This window comes from Dromiciops gliroides, chromosome 3, assembly GCF_019393635.1.
Source record: "Dromiciops gliroides isolate mDroGli1 chromosome 3, mDroGli1.pri, whole genome shotgun sequence".
NCBI classification, from domain to species: Eukaryota; Metazoa; Chordata; class Mammalia; order Microbiotheria; family Microbiotheriidae; genus Dromiciops; species Dromiciops gliroides.
In genome coordinates, this window is record NC_057863.1 from 179,548,333 (window position 1) to 179,569,214 (window position 20,882).

General features: G+C 37.8%; 1 protein-coding gene and 1 pseudogene across 1 annotated transcript; one reads left to right on the forward strand and one right to left on the reverse strand.

Moving 5' to 3' along the window:
* The window catches only part of LOC122747297, a 56,490-nt pseudogene extending 50,674 nt beyond the window's left edge, over positions 1 to 5,816 (reverse strand).
* A 3,362-nt stretch (positions 5,817 to 9,178) lies between these two features.
* CFAP97D2 (CFAP97 domain containing 2) lies at positions 9,179 to 20,454 on the forward strand. The gene is made up of 3 exons (XM_043991787.1): positions 9,179 to 9,337; positions 19,148 to 19,228; positions 20,332 to 20,454. Exons 1-3 carry the CDS (start codon positions 9,179 to 9,181, stop codon positions 20,452 to 20,454), a joined length of 363 nt encoding a protein of 120 aa, XP_043847722.1.
* Positions 20,455 to 20,882: the final 428 nt, after the last annotated feature.

Sequence of the window (20,882 nt, forward strand, 5' to 3'; positions counted from 1 at the left end):
AACAATGTAAAATAAGCCTGGAAAAGTAAAATAGAGATTGTGAAGGGCTGTAAATGGCAAGCAGAGGAATTTAGTTACCTAGGGGCAGTAGGGAATCCCTGAATTTTCTTAAAGGAGTGAGTGACATAGAACTGTGCTTTTGGACTATCAAATTTCGCTGCTCTGTAGAGAATGGATTGGAGGGGGAGAGAATAGAAGCAAGGACTATTGCAATGGTCCAGGTGAGAGGCACTACAGGGCTGAACTAGATTCATGGACATGTGAGTGGAAAGAAGAGAACAGATACAAGAAATGTGTGGAGGTAGAATCAATAATACTCAGAGACTGATAAGATAGGGCAGGGGGTGGGGCAGATAAAGAAGAAGGAATTGTTGAGGATGACTCTAAGGTTGTGAGCCAGAGTGACTGAAATGACAGTATAGTGCTCGATAGAAACAGGGAAATTAGGAAGAGAAATAGGTTTTAGAGGGAAAGATAAATTAAGGGATTAAAGAACATACATGTAGGGAACACATGTGACCAGGGAACATGCCTGAAAAGGAACACATGAGGAACTTGTGTCTAATGCAAGCACATGGAGGGCACACACTTAGGGACACTTGTGGCCTAGACACATGTGACTTAAGTAACTCATCTTTGACACTGCAGAGCAGCTAGTGTCCTCTGGTGGTACCATCACACTTCTTTCTCGTGTTTTCTGCTAAGTAACTATAAAGGGCGGGACATCTCCCCTCATCTCCCAGGGGTCCAGCTCTTAGGCCCTAAGAGCTAAAGAGCAGTAGATGATAGCTGGGAGCAGAACAGGAAATGGGGAATGGCTGAACAAATTGTGGGATGAGATTAGGATGGAACACTATCGTGCTGTAAGAAACGATGAGCAGGATGCTACCAGAAGGACTTATGAAAAATGCAGTCCATCTGCAGAGAAAGAACTGATGGTATCTGAATACAGATTGAAGTATAATTATTTTTGTTAGTTCTAATGTGGAAATGTTTTGCACATCTGCACATATATAACTTATATTGAATTGCTTGAGTTCTTAAGGAGGGGTGGGGAGGGAGGGAGGAAGAGAATTTGGAACACAAAATTAAAAAAAATAAATCTGAAAATTTGTTTTTACATGTAACTTGGGGAAAATTCTAAACAAATAAAAATTTAATAGGAATAAAAAAACAGAACAGGCAACAAGAGATAAGGGCTTGTTCTAGGATGGTGCTGAATGAGTGGAGAGAAAGGGATAGATATGAGAGATGTTGTGAAGGTAAAAATATGATAGAAATAGAACATTATCGTTTCATGCATAAGATATAGAACAATGATAATATATTTATCAAATAATTTTTGTCCTTGTAGTTCAAATCACTAAATACATAACATAAATATTCTCTCCCTATTTCATCAACCTTGTAAATCAGAAGAGTTCTATGTTATTTGAGGTGGGTTGGATGTGGGAGTTGTTTTTTGGGGGGTGGGGCGTGATTAAGGGAAGGATATGTTGCCAAGAATACTGACAAACTGCTTCCTTGTGGGGTTTTTTGGGTAGTGGAGGCAGAGAATGGTTTGTTTATGTTAAAATCAGATCCACATTAAAATAGCAACAAATTGAGATGCCTGGGGTCCCAGTACCCTCCCTCTGTAACTGAAATTGCTTACTGCACTTCTCCAGTATTCCTCCTCTCATTGTTTCTGATTGCTGGTCCCTCAGGCTCAGAAACACATACATCCTGTTTGGCTTGTGACTTCACTGAAATGCCCACTAGTTCAGATGTTATTGAAAGCCTTCAAAATGTTCATTAGCCTCAGCCCATTTTCCTTGTATAGTAAGACCTACATAACCCACATGGTGTCTTGTCCCAGGAGCTTCTGGGCCTCACAGTGGCCCTCTCTTTCCCTCCTGTAAGCTTTGCTTGCTCCTCAGCTTTCCAGGCCTGTAGCAGCTGTAGTAGCAACCTTTTCTAACAAATGGTTAACATACGATAGTGCCCCACGCCAGAAAGCCCTCTCTTTTCCAGAGCCCAACAAAATATAACTCCACTCTGCTTGGAACAGTTAGGTTAGGACATTATTCAAGGGCAAATGCATGGGGGCAAGTGACGGGCAGCAAAAAGTAGGCTGTATTAAAATAGCATAAAGACTATTATTGTTTAGCTAAGAGAGCTCTTGCCTTGATAGCAAGATAAAAATGAGGGAGAGGGTGGGGAGGCAGGAACAGATCCCATGCTTTGGCAGGCAGGGAGGCTGCACCCATTTTAGCAAAGAAAGTGTTTGTGTAGATCTCCTTAGAGGCGGACAAGCCTTCCTCCCACCCTGTGCCTAGTCTTGGATGACGTCAGCTTCCTCTCAACTGACTGGCTTCATTCTAAATGCTTTCATTTTTTTCCTGCCCAGTATGCTAAGAACTCTTGACAGTCATTGTAAGATTCTGAATTTGAATAGATCAAGAGCTCTGAACTTTCCTATTGACCTAAAAACTAAATTGGTCCATCTCATCCTCTGCTGTACCCTTCTCCTTTTGCCTTCAATCTTTCCCATCAGGCTCTTGTCCAATGAGTCCTATCTTCTCATTATGTGGCCAAGGTATTTAAGCTTCAACTTCAGTATTTTTCCTTCCAATGGATAGTCTGAATTAATTAATTTGGTTTAATTGACTGATTTGATCTTGTTGTTGCTCAAAGGCCTCTCAACTATCTTCTCCAGTACCACGATTCGAAAACATTGATTCCGTGGTACTCAGCTTTGCTTATAGTCCAACTCTCATAGCCATATATTGCTACTGGAAAAACCATAGCTTTGACTATACAGACATTTATAGGCAAGGTGATGTCTCTATTTTTTAGTATGCTGTTCAGATTTGAAATAGCTTTCCTTCCAAAAGTCTTTTGATTTTATGGCTACAATCTGCAGTAATCTTTGATACCAAAATATGAATATATAAATAAATCTGAGTATAAAGTCTCCCTCTATTCACCAAGAAATGATGGGAGCAATTGCCATGATCTTTTTTTTTTTAATGGTAAGCTTCAAGCCAGATTGTACATGATTCTTTTTCACCCTAATCAAGAGCCTTCTGAATTCTTTACTTTCAGCCACCAGAGTGGTATCATCTGTATATCGTAGATTGTTGATAATTCTCCCAGTAACCTGAATTCCAGCTTTTGATTTCTCCAACCTGGCATTTTGCATGATGTACTTTCATATACGTTTTTGTTTTTGTTTTTGTTTTTTTTTTAGTGAGGCAGTTGGGGTTAAGTGACTTGCCCAGAGTCACACAGCTAGTAAGTGTCAAGTGTCTGAGGCCAGATTTCAACTCAGGTACTCCTGATTCCAGGGCCGGTGTTCTATCAACCACGCCACTTAACTGCCCCATATAAGTTAAATAAATAAGGTGACAATATATACTCTTGTCATACTCCTTTCCCAATCTTAAACCAAACAGGGATTACATGTTTAGTTCTAACTACTACTTTTTGACCCACTTACAAGTTCCTCAGGAGACAAATGAGATGATCAATTTGATACTCCCATCTCTTTAAGGACTTGCCACATTTTGTTACAATCCACACAGTCTAAGACTAATGTAGTCAATGAAAAAGAAGTAGATGTGGTATTTTGTTTTGTTTTTCTGGAACTCCCTTGCTTTCTCCACAATCCAGCAAATGTTGACAATTTGGTCTCTAGTTCTTCTGCCTTTTCAAAAATCAGCCTACTCTTCTGGTAGTTTTCAGTTCGCATATTTCTGAAGCCTATCTTACAGAATCTTACGCATAACCTTGCTGGCATATGAAATAAATGCAATTGTTGAGTAATTTAAACATTCTTTAACATTGCTCTTCTTTAGGATTTGAATGTAAACTGGTTTTTTCCAATCCAGTAGACACTTGAGTTTTCCAAAGTTGTTGACATATTGAAAACAGCACTTTAACAACATTGTCTGTTAGGATTTTAAATAGTTCACGTGGAATTCTTTCACCTCCACTAGCCTTATTGTTAGCAATGCTTCCTAAGGCCCACTTGACTTCATTCTCCAGGATATATAGTTCTAGATCAGTAACCACACCATCAACATCATTATTGGTGATGTTAAAATCTTTTTTGTATAGTTCTTCTGCATATCCTTGCCATTTCTTCTTAATCTGTTCTATTTCTGTTAAGCCCTTGCCATTTTTGTCTTTTTATCACACCCATTTTTGCATGAAACAATCCCTTGATATTTTTAATTTTGTTGAAGAGATCTCTAGTCTTTCCCATTCTATTACTTTCTTCTATTTCATTATATTACTTTTATAAGAAAATATTCTCTCTCCTTGCTATTATCTGGAATTCTGCATTCACATAGGTATATCTTGCCCTTTCCTTCTTTCCTCAGGTATTTGTAAAGCCTCATCAGGCAGTTATTTTGCTCTCTTGCTTTTCTTTTTTTCAGTGTTTTTTTGTTGCTGCTTCTTGTACAATATTGCCAACCACTCTCCACAGTTCTCCTAGCAGATCTATCTGTCAGATCTAATCCCTTAAATCTATTCATCACCTCCACTTAATATTCATGAGAGATGTGATTTAGGTCATATCTACATGGTCTGATGGTCTTCCCTACTTTCTTCAATTTAAGTCTAAATTTTGCAATAAGAAGCTCATGATCTGATTCATAGTCATCTCCAGGTCTTGTTTTAACTGACTGTATAGAGCTCTTCCACCTTTGGAGAAATCAGTCTGATTTCAATATTGACCATCTAGTGGTGTCCATGTGTAGAGCTGCCTTTTGGGTTGAAAAAGAGTGTTTGCTATGACCAGCATATGATGAATGTGACATCTTTTTTGTATAATTTCTGGAAATTGTTGGGGGCAGCTAGGTGCTGCAGTGGATAAAGCACCGGCCCTGGATTCAGGAGGACATCCGGCCTCAGACACTTGACACTTACTAGCTGTATGACCCTGGGCAAGTCACTTAACCCTCATTGCCAAAAAAAAATGTTGTAGGTTTTCACAGAACTGAGCAACTTTGGCCTCTTCAGCATCAGTGGTTAGAGCATATACTTGTACTACTATGATGTTGAATGGTTTGCCTTGCATTTGAACAGATGATATTCGGTCATTTTTTAGATTATATCTCAGTACTGATTTTCTCACCCCTTTATTATGAGGGCTACACTGTTTTTTTTTAAGAGATTCTCGCCCATAATAGCATATGTAATGATGACCTGAATTAAATTCACATATTCCTGTCCATTTAAATTCACTGACACCCAAGATGTTGATGTTTAAACTCTCCAATGACCACATGTAGCTAGGTGGTGCAGTGGATAAAGTGCCAGGCCTGGAACAGGAAGACTCATCTTCCTGAGTTCAAATCTGGCCTCAGACACTTACTAGCTGTGTGACCCTGGGCAAGTCACTTAGCCCTGTTTGCCTCAGTTTTCTCTACTGTCAAATGAACTAGAGAAGGAAATGGCAAAACACTTCGGTATCTCTGCCAAGAAAACTCCAAACAGTATCATGATGAGTCAGATATGACTGAAAAATTATTGAACAACAACAAAAACTTAACTTAGTTCATATAGTTTACATTCCAGGTCCCTATGAAGTATTGATTTTTGCAGCATCGAACTTTCCTTTCATTACTAGACACATCCCCAGCTGATATTCATTTTGGCTTTGGCCCAGATTCTTCATTGTTTCTGGAGCTCCTTGTAGTTGTCCTGTGCTCTTCCCCAGTAATGTGTTGTACACCTTCTACCTTGAAGGAGTCATCTTCCAATGTCATATTTTTTATCATTTTAATATCCATGGGTTTGTTAATTGACTGATTGATGACTGTCATAGTAGTATGTCATAATGACATTAATAAAAACAATGAGGGGCAGTGAGGTGGCGCAGTGGATAGAGCACTGGCCCTGGATTCAGGAAGACCTGAGTTCAAATCCAGCTTCAGACACTTGACACTTAACTAGCTGTGTGACCTTGGGCAAGTCACTTAACCCCAGTTGCCTCACCAGAAATAAAAATAAATAAATAAATAAATAAATAAATAAATAAATAAAAACAATGAAATTGAAGCAGGGTTCACTGGGAACTATGATTAATCAACAAGAGATATTTACCTTGCTTCCCAAAGCTGAGTGAATTTGAAGTTGAATCATAGGATTTTAAAGCTGGAAAGGACATGGAAGTGATCTAATCTAACTCCCTCATTTTACAGATGAGGAAACTGAGGTTTAGAAAGGTTAAGTGACTTGTTTAAAGTCAAAGTCAAACAGGTAGTAAGAAGAAGAACCAGGACTAGACCTTGGGTCACAGTAATATTAGAGATTTTTTCCCCAAAAAACCCATAAACTTGGGACAGCTAGGTGGCACAGTATATAGAACACTGGCCCTGGATTCAGGAGTACCTGAGTTCAAATCTGGCCTCAGACACTTGACAATTGTTAGCTGTGTGACCCTGGGCAAGTCACTTAACCCCAACTGCCTCACTGAAAACAAACAAACAAAAACCATAAACTTGCTTAAGGAATGAAAAATAAATTGGCGACCCTTTTACTGAGCACATATTTTCTTATATTCTCTTTGAAGGAAAATAAAAGGCAGACTTTACACCTGAGATCACTGTCACAGGAAATCTAAATATTGATTTTGATTAACACATAATTATAAATATAATAATACATTTAGCACATAACTTAATGATATATTGGGGAAACAAATTTTAGCCCTAAGCAGGGCCACATGTAAGATTTATTTGTTTAAAATTTGGTTTGTATATGCATATTAGCTGGAAAGATAGGTCCAAAAATGAAGACTAGTCTTTATTATCTTCATAGTCCAAGTATAAATTATCAGAAATTTTCATTATCCAGAAAATGTACATGGAAATATCCAGTGCAACACTACACATTAGCATCATTTTAATAACTGACCCTTTGTGACACTAATCCACTGTTTATGGAGTTGTGAAAAGATTCAACCATTCTGGAGAGCAATTTGGAACTATGACCAAAGGGCTATAGAACTGTGCATACCCTTTGACTCAGCATTAGGTCTTTATCCCAAAGAGATCATAACAAAGGGGAAAAGACCTATTTGTACAAAAATATTTATAGCAGCTATTTTTGCTGTGGCTAAGAATTGGAAATCAAAGGAATGCCCATCAATTGGGAAACAGCTAAACAAGTTGTGGTATATAATGGTGATAGAATATTATTGTACTATAAGAAATGACAAGCAGGATGATTTCAGAAAGGCCTGATTATACTGAATTGATGTATAGTGAAGTGAGCAGAACCAAGAGAATGTTGTGCACAGTGATAGCAATATTGTGTGATGAAGAACTGTGAATGACTTAACTATTCTCAGAAATACAATGATCCAAAACAATCCCAAAGGACTAATGATGAAGCATACTCTCCACCTCCAAAGAAAGAACTGATATTGATTGAATATAGACAAAAGCATGCTATTTTCACTTTCTTTTACTTTTTTCTTTTATTCAAGTTTTCTTGTACAAAGTAACTAATATGGTAATGTTTTACATAATTGTACATGTATAACCCATAGCTTATTGCTTACTGCCTCAGGGAGGGGAGAGGAGAGGGAGGGAAGGAGGGATAAAATTTGGAACTTAAAACTATAAATAAAAACATTTATTTTTTGTTTGTTTTTTTTGTGTTGTTGGGGTTTTTTGGGTTTTTTGGGGTTTTTTGCGGGGCAATGAGGGTTAAGTGACTTGCCCAGGGTCACACAGCTAGTAAGTGTCAAGTGTTTGAGGCTAGATTTGAAAACATTTATTATTTTTAAAAATAACTTGCCCTTTGTGGGAATGAGATGTATAACTAACATTTTGAGAAATATTCTTTTCATTTTTAAAACAAGGAAATGAGGGGGTGGTGGGTTGGCTTAGATAATCTCTAACATCCTCTCTAATTCAAAATTTCCATGATTCCAGTCCTATAAATGAGGAAAAGTTAAACTAGCAATCCCAACTTATTCTTACAGTTAACTCGTTTGTACACGATTGACTTTGTTGGTCTTGTTCAACATTAATTTATGTCTGTGACATCTCACTTTGACCCTCAGAGGGCAACAACTGAACTCTCATATACACCCGAGTGGCATACAGTTGGTAAAAGACTAGATAGGATGATCACTTAAATCTTTGTCTGATGCTGTTGTTTTATAATATAGATTTTTATGCACGTTAGAAATCTGATATTTTAAACTTTTTCTGTAAACAAGAATCAATCCTCTCTTTTAACCTTTCTCTCCCTTGTACAAAACCTCCCATTGTTTTTAATTACAATAGATATTCTTAACCTATCTCCAGTACATTAATCTATAACCACAGAGGCCTGCCAGAAAACCAAACAATTTCTTAGCCACATCAATTAGAAGTGTGTACTGTGTGGCTTAAAAGTATGGAGACTAGATTCTCCCTAGACTGGATATTAAATGGTAGATGAATTTTGATTGACTTTTAAAAGAGGAATAGTATCATAAAGTTAAAGCTATCCAGGTCCTTAGAGATCATGAAGTCCACATTTTATAGATTAGGAAGTTGAATCCCAGATTGGTGAAATGACTAGTGGCAGTGGCAGGATTCAAACCTAAGTCCTGACTCCAAATTCAACGTTGTTTCTGGTAACTCTCTGCCATCCAAATTTCTGACCACATTAAAAAATCAGAGTTATGTTTAAGACAAAGTCTGTGTGAATGAGACCAGAACATTTGGCTGGTAATGATTTTCGAGAGGCAAACAATTGTACATAAGTAATATGTCCTTCTAATACGATTCTTCTAGATTCTCTGATTGTTTTTTGTTGCTGTTCAATTATTTCACTCATTGTGAGAAGAGAAGGGAAGGAAAGAAAAAGGAGCAAGAGAATGGGGAGGGGAAAGGAAAAAGGAAAAGGAAAAGGAAAGGAAAGGAATGCTTTAACATTATTCATCTGATATTTTCTTCCTCAGTCACTGGACAAATGGGAAAAGTGGTAACCAAAATGGAATTTCTGTTGAATTCAAGTACTATTGAGAAAATATCCCCTTGGAATATTGGAATTCATTTCTTCTTTGCCATTCTATATATTGTTTGAAAAGCTACACCAGCTATTCCTTTTCTTCCCTTTAGCATGGATGGCATGACAACTACCATGTGATCTCCTGCAAACACAAATACAGTCTCCAGGGCTTTGCATGAAGTTTTGTGTTAAAGTGACACCTCTCTCTGAAGAGGTTAAGAGACCCACCAAAAAGTTTAAAATGCATCGTTCCTGCCATCCTATGTTTAATTACTTTGAAAATATATTCAACCAGAAATCATGGGAGAGAGCTTACAGAGACCACAGGAGAAAGGTAGGCATGACTAAACCAGTGACTGAGCATGGATGATTTTGATAGACAAGCAGTATTTTCAGATCCAAATGAAAATAGTTCTCTCTCTTTTTATTTCACAAATGGGAGTTTATAGGAGAAAGGCTAATAAGCACCAACATCTGGTTAACTACCACATAGCAGCCTTTGGTGCATTCTCTAATTACCCAGGCTACAGACTCAGGGCTGGTCGAGACTCTTTTGATTCCCTATTCATCTGACGCCGTCTGTTTCCCCACAGTACATTTCTGACTGCCACATTCTGACTGTGTCTAACTGATGCTGGCAAGGACAGAGGGATTCCACCACATCACCTGTTTCAGGAGATCCTTTCTTGCTATCTAATTGGTTTCACTGTGAAGAAATGTTGTAATGCTATTTATAGACGTATGCCCAGTTGAAGTCATTAGCCGTACTAACCAGGACTCCTTGTGTATTCCTTATGGTAGCTTTCACTCATTAGAACAGGGAGCCATTTTTGATCAAATCCAGTATTTTGGATCTAAGAGGATACAAATGGCAAGAGGAAGGAACAGAAATTAGCCCACATATACGAAATAATTACATATTCAGCAGTTCATAGTCAACAGCAGCTAAATAAGGTGGGAGTTCAGTTCTACTGGGGAATGAGGAGGGTTATTACTAACATCCATCATAGCTATACACTGGCCTCTGAAAAATGGGACTTGGCTCTTCATCCACGGCACTTGAAAGTTACATTTTGGTGTATAGTAGGGATTCTTAACCTGGGCTCATGAACTTTTAAAAATGGTAACTGAGGGGCAGCTAGGTGGCGCAGTGGATAGAGCACTGGACCTGGAGTCAGGAGTACCTGAGTTCAAATCCTGTCTCAGACACTTAACACTGACTAGCTGTGTGACCCTGGGCAAGTCACTTAACCCCAATTGCCTCACTAAAAAAAAACAACCAAACAAAAAAAAACCAAACAAACAAAATGGTAACTGTAGTCTAATAGGATTGGTTTCTTTCATAATCTTATGTACTATGTTTTATTTATTTTGTAATTCTGTGTACTTCATTTATGCATTTTAAAGTATTATTCTGAGAAGAAGTCAGTAGGCTTTACCCCACTGCCAAAGGGGTTCATGACACAAAAAAGGTTAAGGATACCTAACAATATATAGCCTTTCACAAGATACCTTATTTTATGATTATAACGCTAGTGAATTCAGGGCCTGTCAAGTCTTTTTAATGATGTATACTGCATTTCACTAAAGAATACAGTTTCTTTCTTTGCTGCAGAGATAGCAGAAAGAACTTACAGAACAATATTTGTGAAATATTCTTTTTCCATGGAAATCTAAAAGTAATTTTAGGCATAGTTTTAGACATTTTTAGCACCATTTCCCTTAAGTTTTGTTACATATGGTGACCATTTAATTCATTCTCCATTAAACATAATGTGGTTTTAAATGTGGCATGTTTTAGGACATAGTGTACATGTATACTCCTTTTATCAAATCCCCTATGAAGGATTTATAGAAAGAAATAGATTAAAATTGTGCAGATTAAGATCACAAAATGTCAGAGCTGAAAGGGACTTTAGAAATGATCTAGTCTGATCCCTCACTTCATAGATGATGAAAGAAATGATGTGACTTGCCCAAGGTCATGTACCAAGTGAGTAGCAGAGCTATGATTCGAACCCAGGTCTTCTGGGTTCCTACATCATTCTGTCTGCCTGTGAATGGCCACAACATGTTGTTACTGCATATCTACTGCCAACACTTATCACAGGTGTGTCATAGGTATGTCAGGAAGGTACTGCTGGGTCACCATGGCGGCTATAGGAACAAAAGGTTTTCCCTCCCACCATCCAGACGTAGGTATGTTCATAATGTCCTATCTTTTAATTTGGGGCTTCAAATAGATTTTCCCACAGATACAAGCTTCTGAAGAGAGACAAAATGGCATAAAGCTTGCCTAAGGAAGGGCTGGGTTGAGGTTCTTTCTCTGACACAGTCTGTGTAACTAATACTCTCTAAGGCAGAGGAAGTTCTTTATCAAAAGCTCCCTATACAGATGAAATAACAAATTTGATTTAAAAAAATAAGAAGTTTCAGGGCAGCCAGGTGGTACAGAGGTTAGATCACCAGTGCTGGCCCTGGATTCAGGAGGACCTGAGTTCAAATTCGGCCTCAGACACTTAACAATTACTAGCTGTGTGACCCTGGGCAAGTCACTTAACCCCAATTGCCTCACCAAAGGAAAAAAAACGTAAAAAAACAAATAAGAAGTTTCTAGAGCATTTTGTTCAACTACTTTGTGTGTTTAAAAGGCTTTTGTGTCCAGTTAACCTAACTACCATTGACATCATTGTTTCTATGGATAAATGCTTTCTACATTCCAAACAACTCACCTCTAAAGAAATTTTCAGGCATTGTGGTATAATGGAAAGAGAATAGGCCTGAGAATCAAGAGAGCTAAGTTCCAGTTTTGACTGCCACTACTGAGTTCTCTCTCTGGGCCTCAGTTTTCTTGTCTGTAAAAGAGGGGGGGACTGGGACTATATGATTTCTAGTCAAATTCTATTATTCTCAGTATTTGTTACCTACTATGTCCTTGGGGATGAAAAAAAGTAGGAAATGAGATGCTTGCTTTTAAGAAACTTAAAATCTTATTGAGTGGAGGGACTTAGACAAACATACATTCAATATTTAGTGATATTTAAGTAAATACTAACATTCAGAAGAGAACAATGAGGTCGAAAGGTTCATGTATTCAGTGTTATCTTGAAGACTCAAGAGTGGCCCCTAACCTCATATAAAAACCACTCTTCCACTCCTCTGACCATCCGTGTTTCTCTTATGGAGCCATGACATGTGGGCAGCAGAGGTACCCCACCCAACCTAAGGCTCTGGGCATTTGGTCCCAGAACCATCTCAAGAGCCGATGACCTTTAGCTCTTGGGCCTGTTGGATCTCTTTTACCACTCTTCAGCCTTCCTCAGAAAAGTCCACCCTCATTCTGATTGCAACTGAAGTCTGATGGGGTTTCTTGGGAGTTACACTGTGATACAGCTGCTCTTCAGGACTTTAGTAGGCTAAAGAGCTTGGTCGTGTGCATTTTTGTGTGTTTTTCTTTTTTTACATTTCAGTTATTGGAATAATTCCCAATCCTTTAATACACAAATTAAAGATGAATGGGATACACCAGGCTAACTCTTTAAATATTTCCTGCTAGGATATGCATTGTAATTAGGGTTCAAGAACCATAGAATCATTAAGCTCAAGAACTCTTCCAGTCCAATGCCTGTCCCAAGCATATTAAAAACTATCACTTTAGTTCAACTAAACAAATATTTTAAAGACCCTACTAGGTGCTGGGGATACAAATAAACAGAACTTGCCCTTAAGGAGTTTACATTCAGAGAAGATTGGAAGGGGAAGAGGGTACAAATCATATACTTTAATACCTCAGGAATCTTTAATTTTGTCAAACAAATATACCACTGACATAAGTGACAATTCCTTTATAACTTAGCAGATGATCTTTGAGAGCTGCTACAACCAAAAAGAAAGCTAGCTTTGTGATGAACCTCTCTGAATTTAGCTACACTGGTCCTCAGACAAAAGACATTCAGCTCATCCCTGTATCCACACTTGAAGCCTTTACCGTAAAGCAGGGGTTCTTAACCTGGGGTCTGTGAACTTTTTAACAATATATTTTGATATTGGGGCAGCTAGGTGGTACAGCAGATAGAGCACTGGCCCTGGAGTCAAGAGGACCTGAGTTCAAATCTGGCCTCAGACACTTGACACTTATTAGCTGTGTGACCCTGGGCAAGTCACTTAACCCCAATTGCCTCACAAAAAAAATAATAAAAAAACAAAAATATATATTTTTATAACTGCTTATTTGGGATATTTTATTTTATGCACCTGAAAAACATAATGGAGAAGGGCTCCAGAGGCTTCACCAGATGACTGGCAGATGGGTCCGTTTCTTTTCTCTAGGGCTTGTGCTCGGTTGGCATGGCTTTTAGGAACTCAGGGCTACTGCTATGGCAGATGGGCATATCATAGTACACTGGCATGGCCTTCAGAAACCCAGGTTTACAACTGTGCTGTATTGGTGAATCAAATGGGACTTTGATGGAGGTTAACCACAAAGTTAGCTTTTGTTCCTATAGCCAGATAAGTAAATAAAAGCTATTTTGAAAAAGGAGAAAGCATTAGTAACTGGGGATTAGGGGTAAAGGGTTGAATCAGGGAAGTTTTTGACAAAGAGGAGGTACCTGAACTTGGCTTTGAAAGAAGAGAAGAATTTTGAGAGGTGGACTTGAGGAAGAAGTATATTCCAGGAAGGAAGGAAAGAAAGAAGTATTTATGAAGTATGTGGCAGATGCTATGCTAAGTACTTTACAAATATTATTTCATTTGATACAACAACCATAGGATATGGGTGCTATAATTATCCCCATTTTACAATAGAGGAAAATGAGGCAGACAGAGGTTAAGTAACTTGCCCAAGGTCACACAGCTAGGGTCTAAGACTAGATTTGAACTTATATTTTCTTTGACTGCAGGCTCATCCCTCCATCCACTATGCCACCTACCTGCCTTGTGTGGGTTTTTTTTTTTTTTGCAAAGGCAGTTTCAGTTGAAAGAAAAACCTGGTTTCCCATAAAACCAAGGAGGACTTCATCACTGTTGTACCCCAGAGTGACATTCAGAGAAATTTATAAACAGTACATTTTTGTATATCATGTACATTAGCTTATATCCAAGTACGACAGAAGAATACATTACTTGGATCATTCAGCTGTGGACTGAGATATACCACAAGGTTCAGTTAATTCAACAAACATTTACTAAAATATGTGTAACTTCCTCCCAGTCCTCCTACCCCACAAAAGAAAAAGGTAATTTGCTTTAGAAACCAGTAATCCAATTCAACTCAATCCAACAAGTATTTATTAAGAGCCTATCCTATAGAAGGCACTATACTATGAGCTAAGGATATAAAGACAAAACTAGAAATAGTTAAGGAGCTTTTATTCTGCTGGGTGCAGATACCATGTAAAAAGTCAAATATATGCATGTTAGTTTGGAAAAGCTAGCATTTATTAACAACTGGGAGAGGAGAGCCAAGAAAGGCTTCTCATGTTCCTCCTAGCTCCCATTCTGAATACTTTAGTGCAAGCTATAATGCAATCAAAGGTATAAAATATAAAACCATTCCTGCCCTTTAAAAGCTTGCAATTTAATTTAGTAAGCTCCCCAGGACTATCTTCAGCTTAGATCATAAAAAAATCATCCACCTAGGGCAGCTAGGTGGCGCAGTGGATAGAGCACTGGCCCTGGATTCAGGAGTACCTGAATTCAAATCTGGCCTCAGACACTTGACACTTACTAGCTGTGTGACCCTGGGCAAGTCACTTAACCCCAGTTGCCTCACCAAAAAAAAAAAATCATCCACCTAAAGACAAGATTCTCTCATTAATCTTCTTTGAACTTTTATTGTGGCTACCTAGGAACTTAACGCAACTGTATTTATTAAGTGCCTGTTGTATGTGTGTGTTTGGGGGGGATACAAAGTTTATATAAGCTTTACTTATGTGTTGCACCCCAAGATTACTGCTTTTCTTGCCCACCCTTAGCTCCTCCTCTGATTGCCAATTCCTAAATTTTAGGGACTATAGTTAGATTATACAGTGAGGGAGGGGAAGGCAGGAATACAAAGTGTAGATAAGCTTTGCCTTTTTGTTATAGCCTAGATGGTTGCTTGTCTTGCCTAATCTCAGTTTCTATTCTGGTTGCTAAATCAACTAACTCTGAATGCTTGTAATTGACTCTGATTTCTTCCAGTAGCTAGTATTTCTATTATGGCTTTGAGGTTTACAAACTACTTTACAAATATTATCTCATTTTATCCTCACAACAACCCTGGAGGTAAGTGTTATTATTATACTCATTTTATAAATGAGGCAGACAGAGGCAAAGTGACTTGCCAAGGATCATACAGTTAGTAAGTGTCTGAGGCTGGATAGGTACTGGAGTCTTCTTGACTCCAAGTCAGGCCTCTATCCATTTTCCCAGATAAGATTAGTCTCATAGGTAAAAATTCCCTTTGATCCTCGTCTTGCTTTTTCCATTTTTCCTTTAACCCAGAAGCTGCCAGATACATACACACACACACACACACACACACACACACACACACATACTGTGTGTGTGTGTGTGTGTGTGTGTGTGTGTGTGTCTTAGGCAGTGGGGTCCCACTTCTCCCATCAGGGCACAATCTAAACTTCTCTATCATTCCTGATTTCAGGGAACAGGGCCCTTATCATGAAAAAATATCTAATCTTACCTTTTCTCTGATGCACCAAAGTTTGTTTTCTAAAAAAAGAGCTACCATAACAAAAATAAAACAAAAAACCCTCTACAGCTCACTAGAGAATATTCCTATAGACAGGATTCTAAGATTAGAACTTCACTTTCCAGCCCCAAATTTTCAGATTGCTGTTTACCCCAGGGCCGAATTCTGGATACAGATTTCTTACTCTGTAGAAAAGACTTGTAAAATCATAGGATTTACAGTCAGGAAGAACTTTAAAGATCATGTAGTTCAGTCGCTTCATTTAACAGAAGAGGAAATTGAGGCCCAGAGAGGCAGTTACTTGTCCAAGGTCACATAGCATGTAAGCAGCCCAGCTGAGATTCAAACCCAAACAAGTCTTTGTGGAAAGTTGTATCAACAGGATTTAATCCTACCTCTCCATTGGCTAACAGTACCTTGTCTTTTAAAAACTCTTTACCTTTACCTTTATTTCTTATTATCCTTCCTTGGCAGAGGGTCTGAATAGTCCGGCTTTCTATTGTTCTTCAATGCTGCTCAGTCAAATTGGCCACCATCAGGAAAACAAACAATAATACTAGGGGAACTGCTATTTCAAAGGATTCATTTTTAGAATGCAAATAATTTCTACCAATCCCCCATCTGTGGAACATATTGGATGTTCTTAAATTATAATTAATTCCTTGGTTTATAAATTCCCCAAACAGAAACTCTACTGCATATCTGTTAATTTTGCAATTAACAGAGAGTTAAGGCTGTTTACTTGAACACCTAGAATTTAAACATAGGCCAATGTTAGCATCCCTAATTAATGACCAAAAGGACTTTCAGGAAAATACAGTGAAAAAGAAATTGCCATTAGCAAGTGAATCTTTTATTCCTTTTTATTTAATTCTTCACTTTATAACATAAATAATATAGATTTCTTTTTCCCTCCCTTATGTTATGAGACATTACTGGTGGTCTTCCAGTGCCCACAGAGTGACTCTTGGGTCACTAATAATTCTTTTAATAATGCTTAGCTTTACATTGGTGTGGTGCAGTTGAGGTGATGAATAATGATTTGTAAATATTCTTCCATTGAGGATGATTTTGATTACATTACATTAAAAAGGTTTTGTACAATCAGGAGCAATGCATCCAAAATTAGAAGAGAGGCAGAAAGCTGGGAAACAATTTTTATAGCCAGTATTTCTGATAAAGGCCTCATTTCTAAAATATATGGGAACTAAATCAAATTTATAAGAATCCAAGTCATTCCCCAATTGAGAAATGGTCAAAGGATATGAACAGGCAGTTTTCTGATGAAGAAATCAAAGCTATCTATTGCCGTATGAAAAAATGCTCTAAAATACTATTGATTAGAGAAATGCAAATAAAGACAACTTTGAGGTACCACCTGACACCCATCAGATTGGCTAATATGACAAAAAAAGGAAAATAATAAAAGTGGGAGAAACTGTGGAAAAATTGGAACACTAATGCATTGTTGGTGGAGCTGTGAACTGATCCAACCATTCTGGAGAGCAATTTGGAACTAGGCCCAAAGGACTATAAAGCTGTGCATACCCTTTGACCCAGCAATACCACTTTTGGGTCTTTTTCCCAAAGGGATCATAAAAAAGGGAAAAGGACCCACATGTACAAAAATATTTATAGCTGCTCTTTTTGTGGTGTCAAGGAATTGGAAATTGAGGGGTTACTCATCAATTGGGGAATGGCTAAACAAGTTGTGGTATATGAATGTAATGGAATTCTATTGTGCTGTAAGAAATGATGAGCAGGAGGAGTTCAGAGAAACCTGGAAGGACTTACATGAGCTGATGCTGAATGAGATGAGCAGAACCAGGAGAACATTGTACACAGTATCAACAACATTGTGTGTTGATAAACTATGATTGACTTGACTCTTCTCAACAATACAATGGTCCAAGATAGTTCTAAAAGACTCATGATGGAAAATGCTCTCCAAATCCAGAAAAAAAGAACTGTGGAATCTAGATGCAAACTGGACCACATTTATTTCTACTTTTTTTGTTTTCCTTTTGAGGTTTTTCCCTTTTGCTCTGATTCTTCTTTCACAGCATGACTAATGCAGAAATACATTTAATGTGATTGTATATATATAACCCATATCAGATTGCTTGCTGTCTTGGGGAGGGGTGAGAGGGGAGGTAGGGAGAAAAATTTGAAACTAGAAATCTTATAAAAACAAATGTTGAAAACTATCTCTACATGTAACGAGAAAATAATAAAATACTTTTATGATTTAAAAAAAGTTTAAATATTCTTCCATTGAGAAGCATATATTATATGAATGGAAACCCTTAGGGTGGGGACAACCTAGATTCAGGTCCAGCCTGGACAATAGCTATGTGACTTCCAGTAAGTCACTTAACTTTGCAGTGCCTGAGACCACTCTCTGAAACTTTTAAGTTGCAGACCACTTATAGATCTGTGTTGGTAATGGGATATCTCACCAGAAGTTCCCTATACCAGTGAAATCACTGGTACTATGAGAAATGGTAGTAATGATCTATGTGTGTTATACATTTATATGTGTGTATTGCCTATATACATACATATTGCTAACTTACATGTCTATGTTCTGTTCATATATAATTCGCTTTCTCTATGTGTGTACATTCATACACATACAAATCCAGATATTCCTCCCCTTAGAAGTGTCTTAATTTGCCCTGTCAGAAGCCTACCAAACCAGAAAGACTTGGATGATAAGGTCATTCATGGGTTATCTTTCTTTGATAAATAGGTGGAACTAGCAGGTTCATCGCCAGAAAGGTTGCCATGAGGGATGCTTTTTTTCTGTTTTGTTTTCCTCTATCACCTCATGAAAACTATCTATTGGGGCATGTGTATATGGTTGTTTGCATGTTGTTTCTCCCCCATTTAACTGAGCTCTTTGAAAGCAACAACCATTTTCTGCTTGTCTCTGTATCCCCAGAATTTAGCTCAGTGCCTGGTATATAGTAGTTGCTTAATAAATGCTTTTTGACTGACTGACCAGAAGGGGTTAGATCTCCACGGGTAGAGAGAGTACTCATAGATGGAAGTTGGGAGGGGGGAAGTTTGCTGGTACATGTTTAACAACTAGCTCCCTGGAGGAAAACAAACAAACCCTGGAAGACACACTTTTAAACTTAATCTGCCTTACCAACATTTTCTCTATCACTTTCCTAAATCGAGCCAATCAACAAAAGAACAAACCAAATCCTTATTTGTAGTCTTTGCCTATTTTTGAGGTGTAAATACTCACACTGAAAATTAAATAATTGGCTCTCTGAGCTGGTTATGAGGTGGCTCCAGCGCACTTACCTCTTGTGAGCTTTCAACATTTTTTTAGGGGAGAAAACTGGACTTCCATTGCTAATAACAGTGGAGCTACAAATCTTAGCAGATTTTATTTGATCAGTATATGCCTGGAATAAAAATGTTCATTTTCTGCTACAGGTTGAGACTGCCAAAGCAGTAGTGGATTGTGGTCCTCCTTTGATCTACAATCATATTCAACTCAATCTAAAGAAATTCAAGGTATCCTTTGGGTGATTTCTCTAGATTAATGTAATAGCTAACAAGAAAAGGTCAGTTGTAAACTCAGGAGATTTAAGAGGTTGGGCACAGTAACTGGTTTTTGTTTTTGTTTTTTTAATCACATTTGAAAAAAGGGACATAATTGAAGAAACCAATTTAACCTCACTTGTTCCTGAATCAAAAACCCTTCTTTTTTGTTAGCATTACCTGTCATCTTATTACTCATTTAAAAAAAATTATAAGGGGACATAGAAGGAAAATAGCAGTAGAAAAATAAAAAAAATATTCCTATAAGCTAAGCATTCTGCCAGTTCTAAAGGTCAGGGCCATTTTCACCACTTAACTTTTTTTAAAGAAAGGCACAGCTACATGTAGCGAGTTGGTGTGTCATGGTTACTCAGATAATAATATTTGGTCATAAAATCAAAATGTGGTTTGAGATTTTCATTTGTTTTTTTCTTTGTTCTTAAATGGTATTGCCTCCATATATTGGGGTTGATGGTGATGATTTTTTAAAAAGTAGCATGGACTCATTTATTTTAAAGAGAGAAAGAAAATCAGAAAGCAAGGAGTAGTCTTAAATGGACAGGATAAAATGAAAACAACCAACTCAGAGGCAACCCCAGGCTAGCATTTCTTAACTATAAAAATATAGTGAAATATAGTGAACTCTAAAAACAGTGAAAGGCTAGCCTTCTCCTCTGGCCTTAAAGGTTTTCTGCATTGGAGCCCCATGAAACCTCCACTATGGTGGTTTGCTTTTCTATCCATTGACACTGTCACATCTCTGGGTTGTAGAGGGGTGACTGAAAGCTACCACATTCCTCATTGTCTTTGTTTTTTTTAAATTCTATTCAGAGCATAAAGGTGGTCTTCAGTTGCATATATCTGGGGTCACAAAGGATTCATTTCAAAAGCTTCCCATCTCCTTGATTTCTGAAGATTGCTGTGGTGTTTAATACCTACCTGGCTGAGTCCTGAGGAAAGCAAAGGCAGAGTAGAGGGAGTCAGAGAGACAGGTGTAGCAAGAGTGCTGATGCTCCCAAAGAGCACTGATTCCTCCATTTCTAAAATGATCTTTTCCCTGTCCCTGAATTCTACAGAAGGAGACAGAAAGGCTTCGATCCATTGAGAGAGAAAATCGCTGGCTGATGGAGAGGATAGCTTTCATCATGAGGACCCAGGATGCCTGTGACATCTTAAATGAGTACAGACAAAGATGGTAATGAGGAAGTAGGAGGGGGAAGGGAGGAAGAGGAGAAACTTCAGGTACCTCCAGATGACTTTTGCACTAAGTCAGAGATAGGTTGTAATCTGAATTGAATGAGGAAGTTATGAAATCACAGGTCCTGGAGGTATTAGAAGAGTGATAATAATATTTTATCCTCTTATGCAATGGTTCATAGAATATTAAATATCATAATAGTAGAAAATAATATCAAATTAAATAATAGCAGAATAGTGACTTGTCTCAGGACTATTTCTATTTGAAACCCACCCAAAAAGGTAAGAATGGAATGATAACAATAACACATTTAAGTAGTTCTTTAAGGTTTTCAAAGCATATTTCATTATCACCACTACTCCTATATACCAAAGGAATGACTCTAGGATGCACAACATTACTTAAGATATTACAGTATTTGACGGCTAA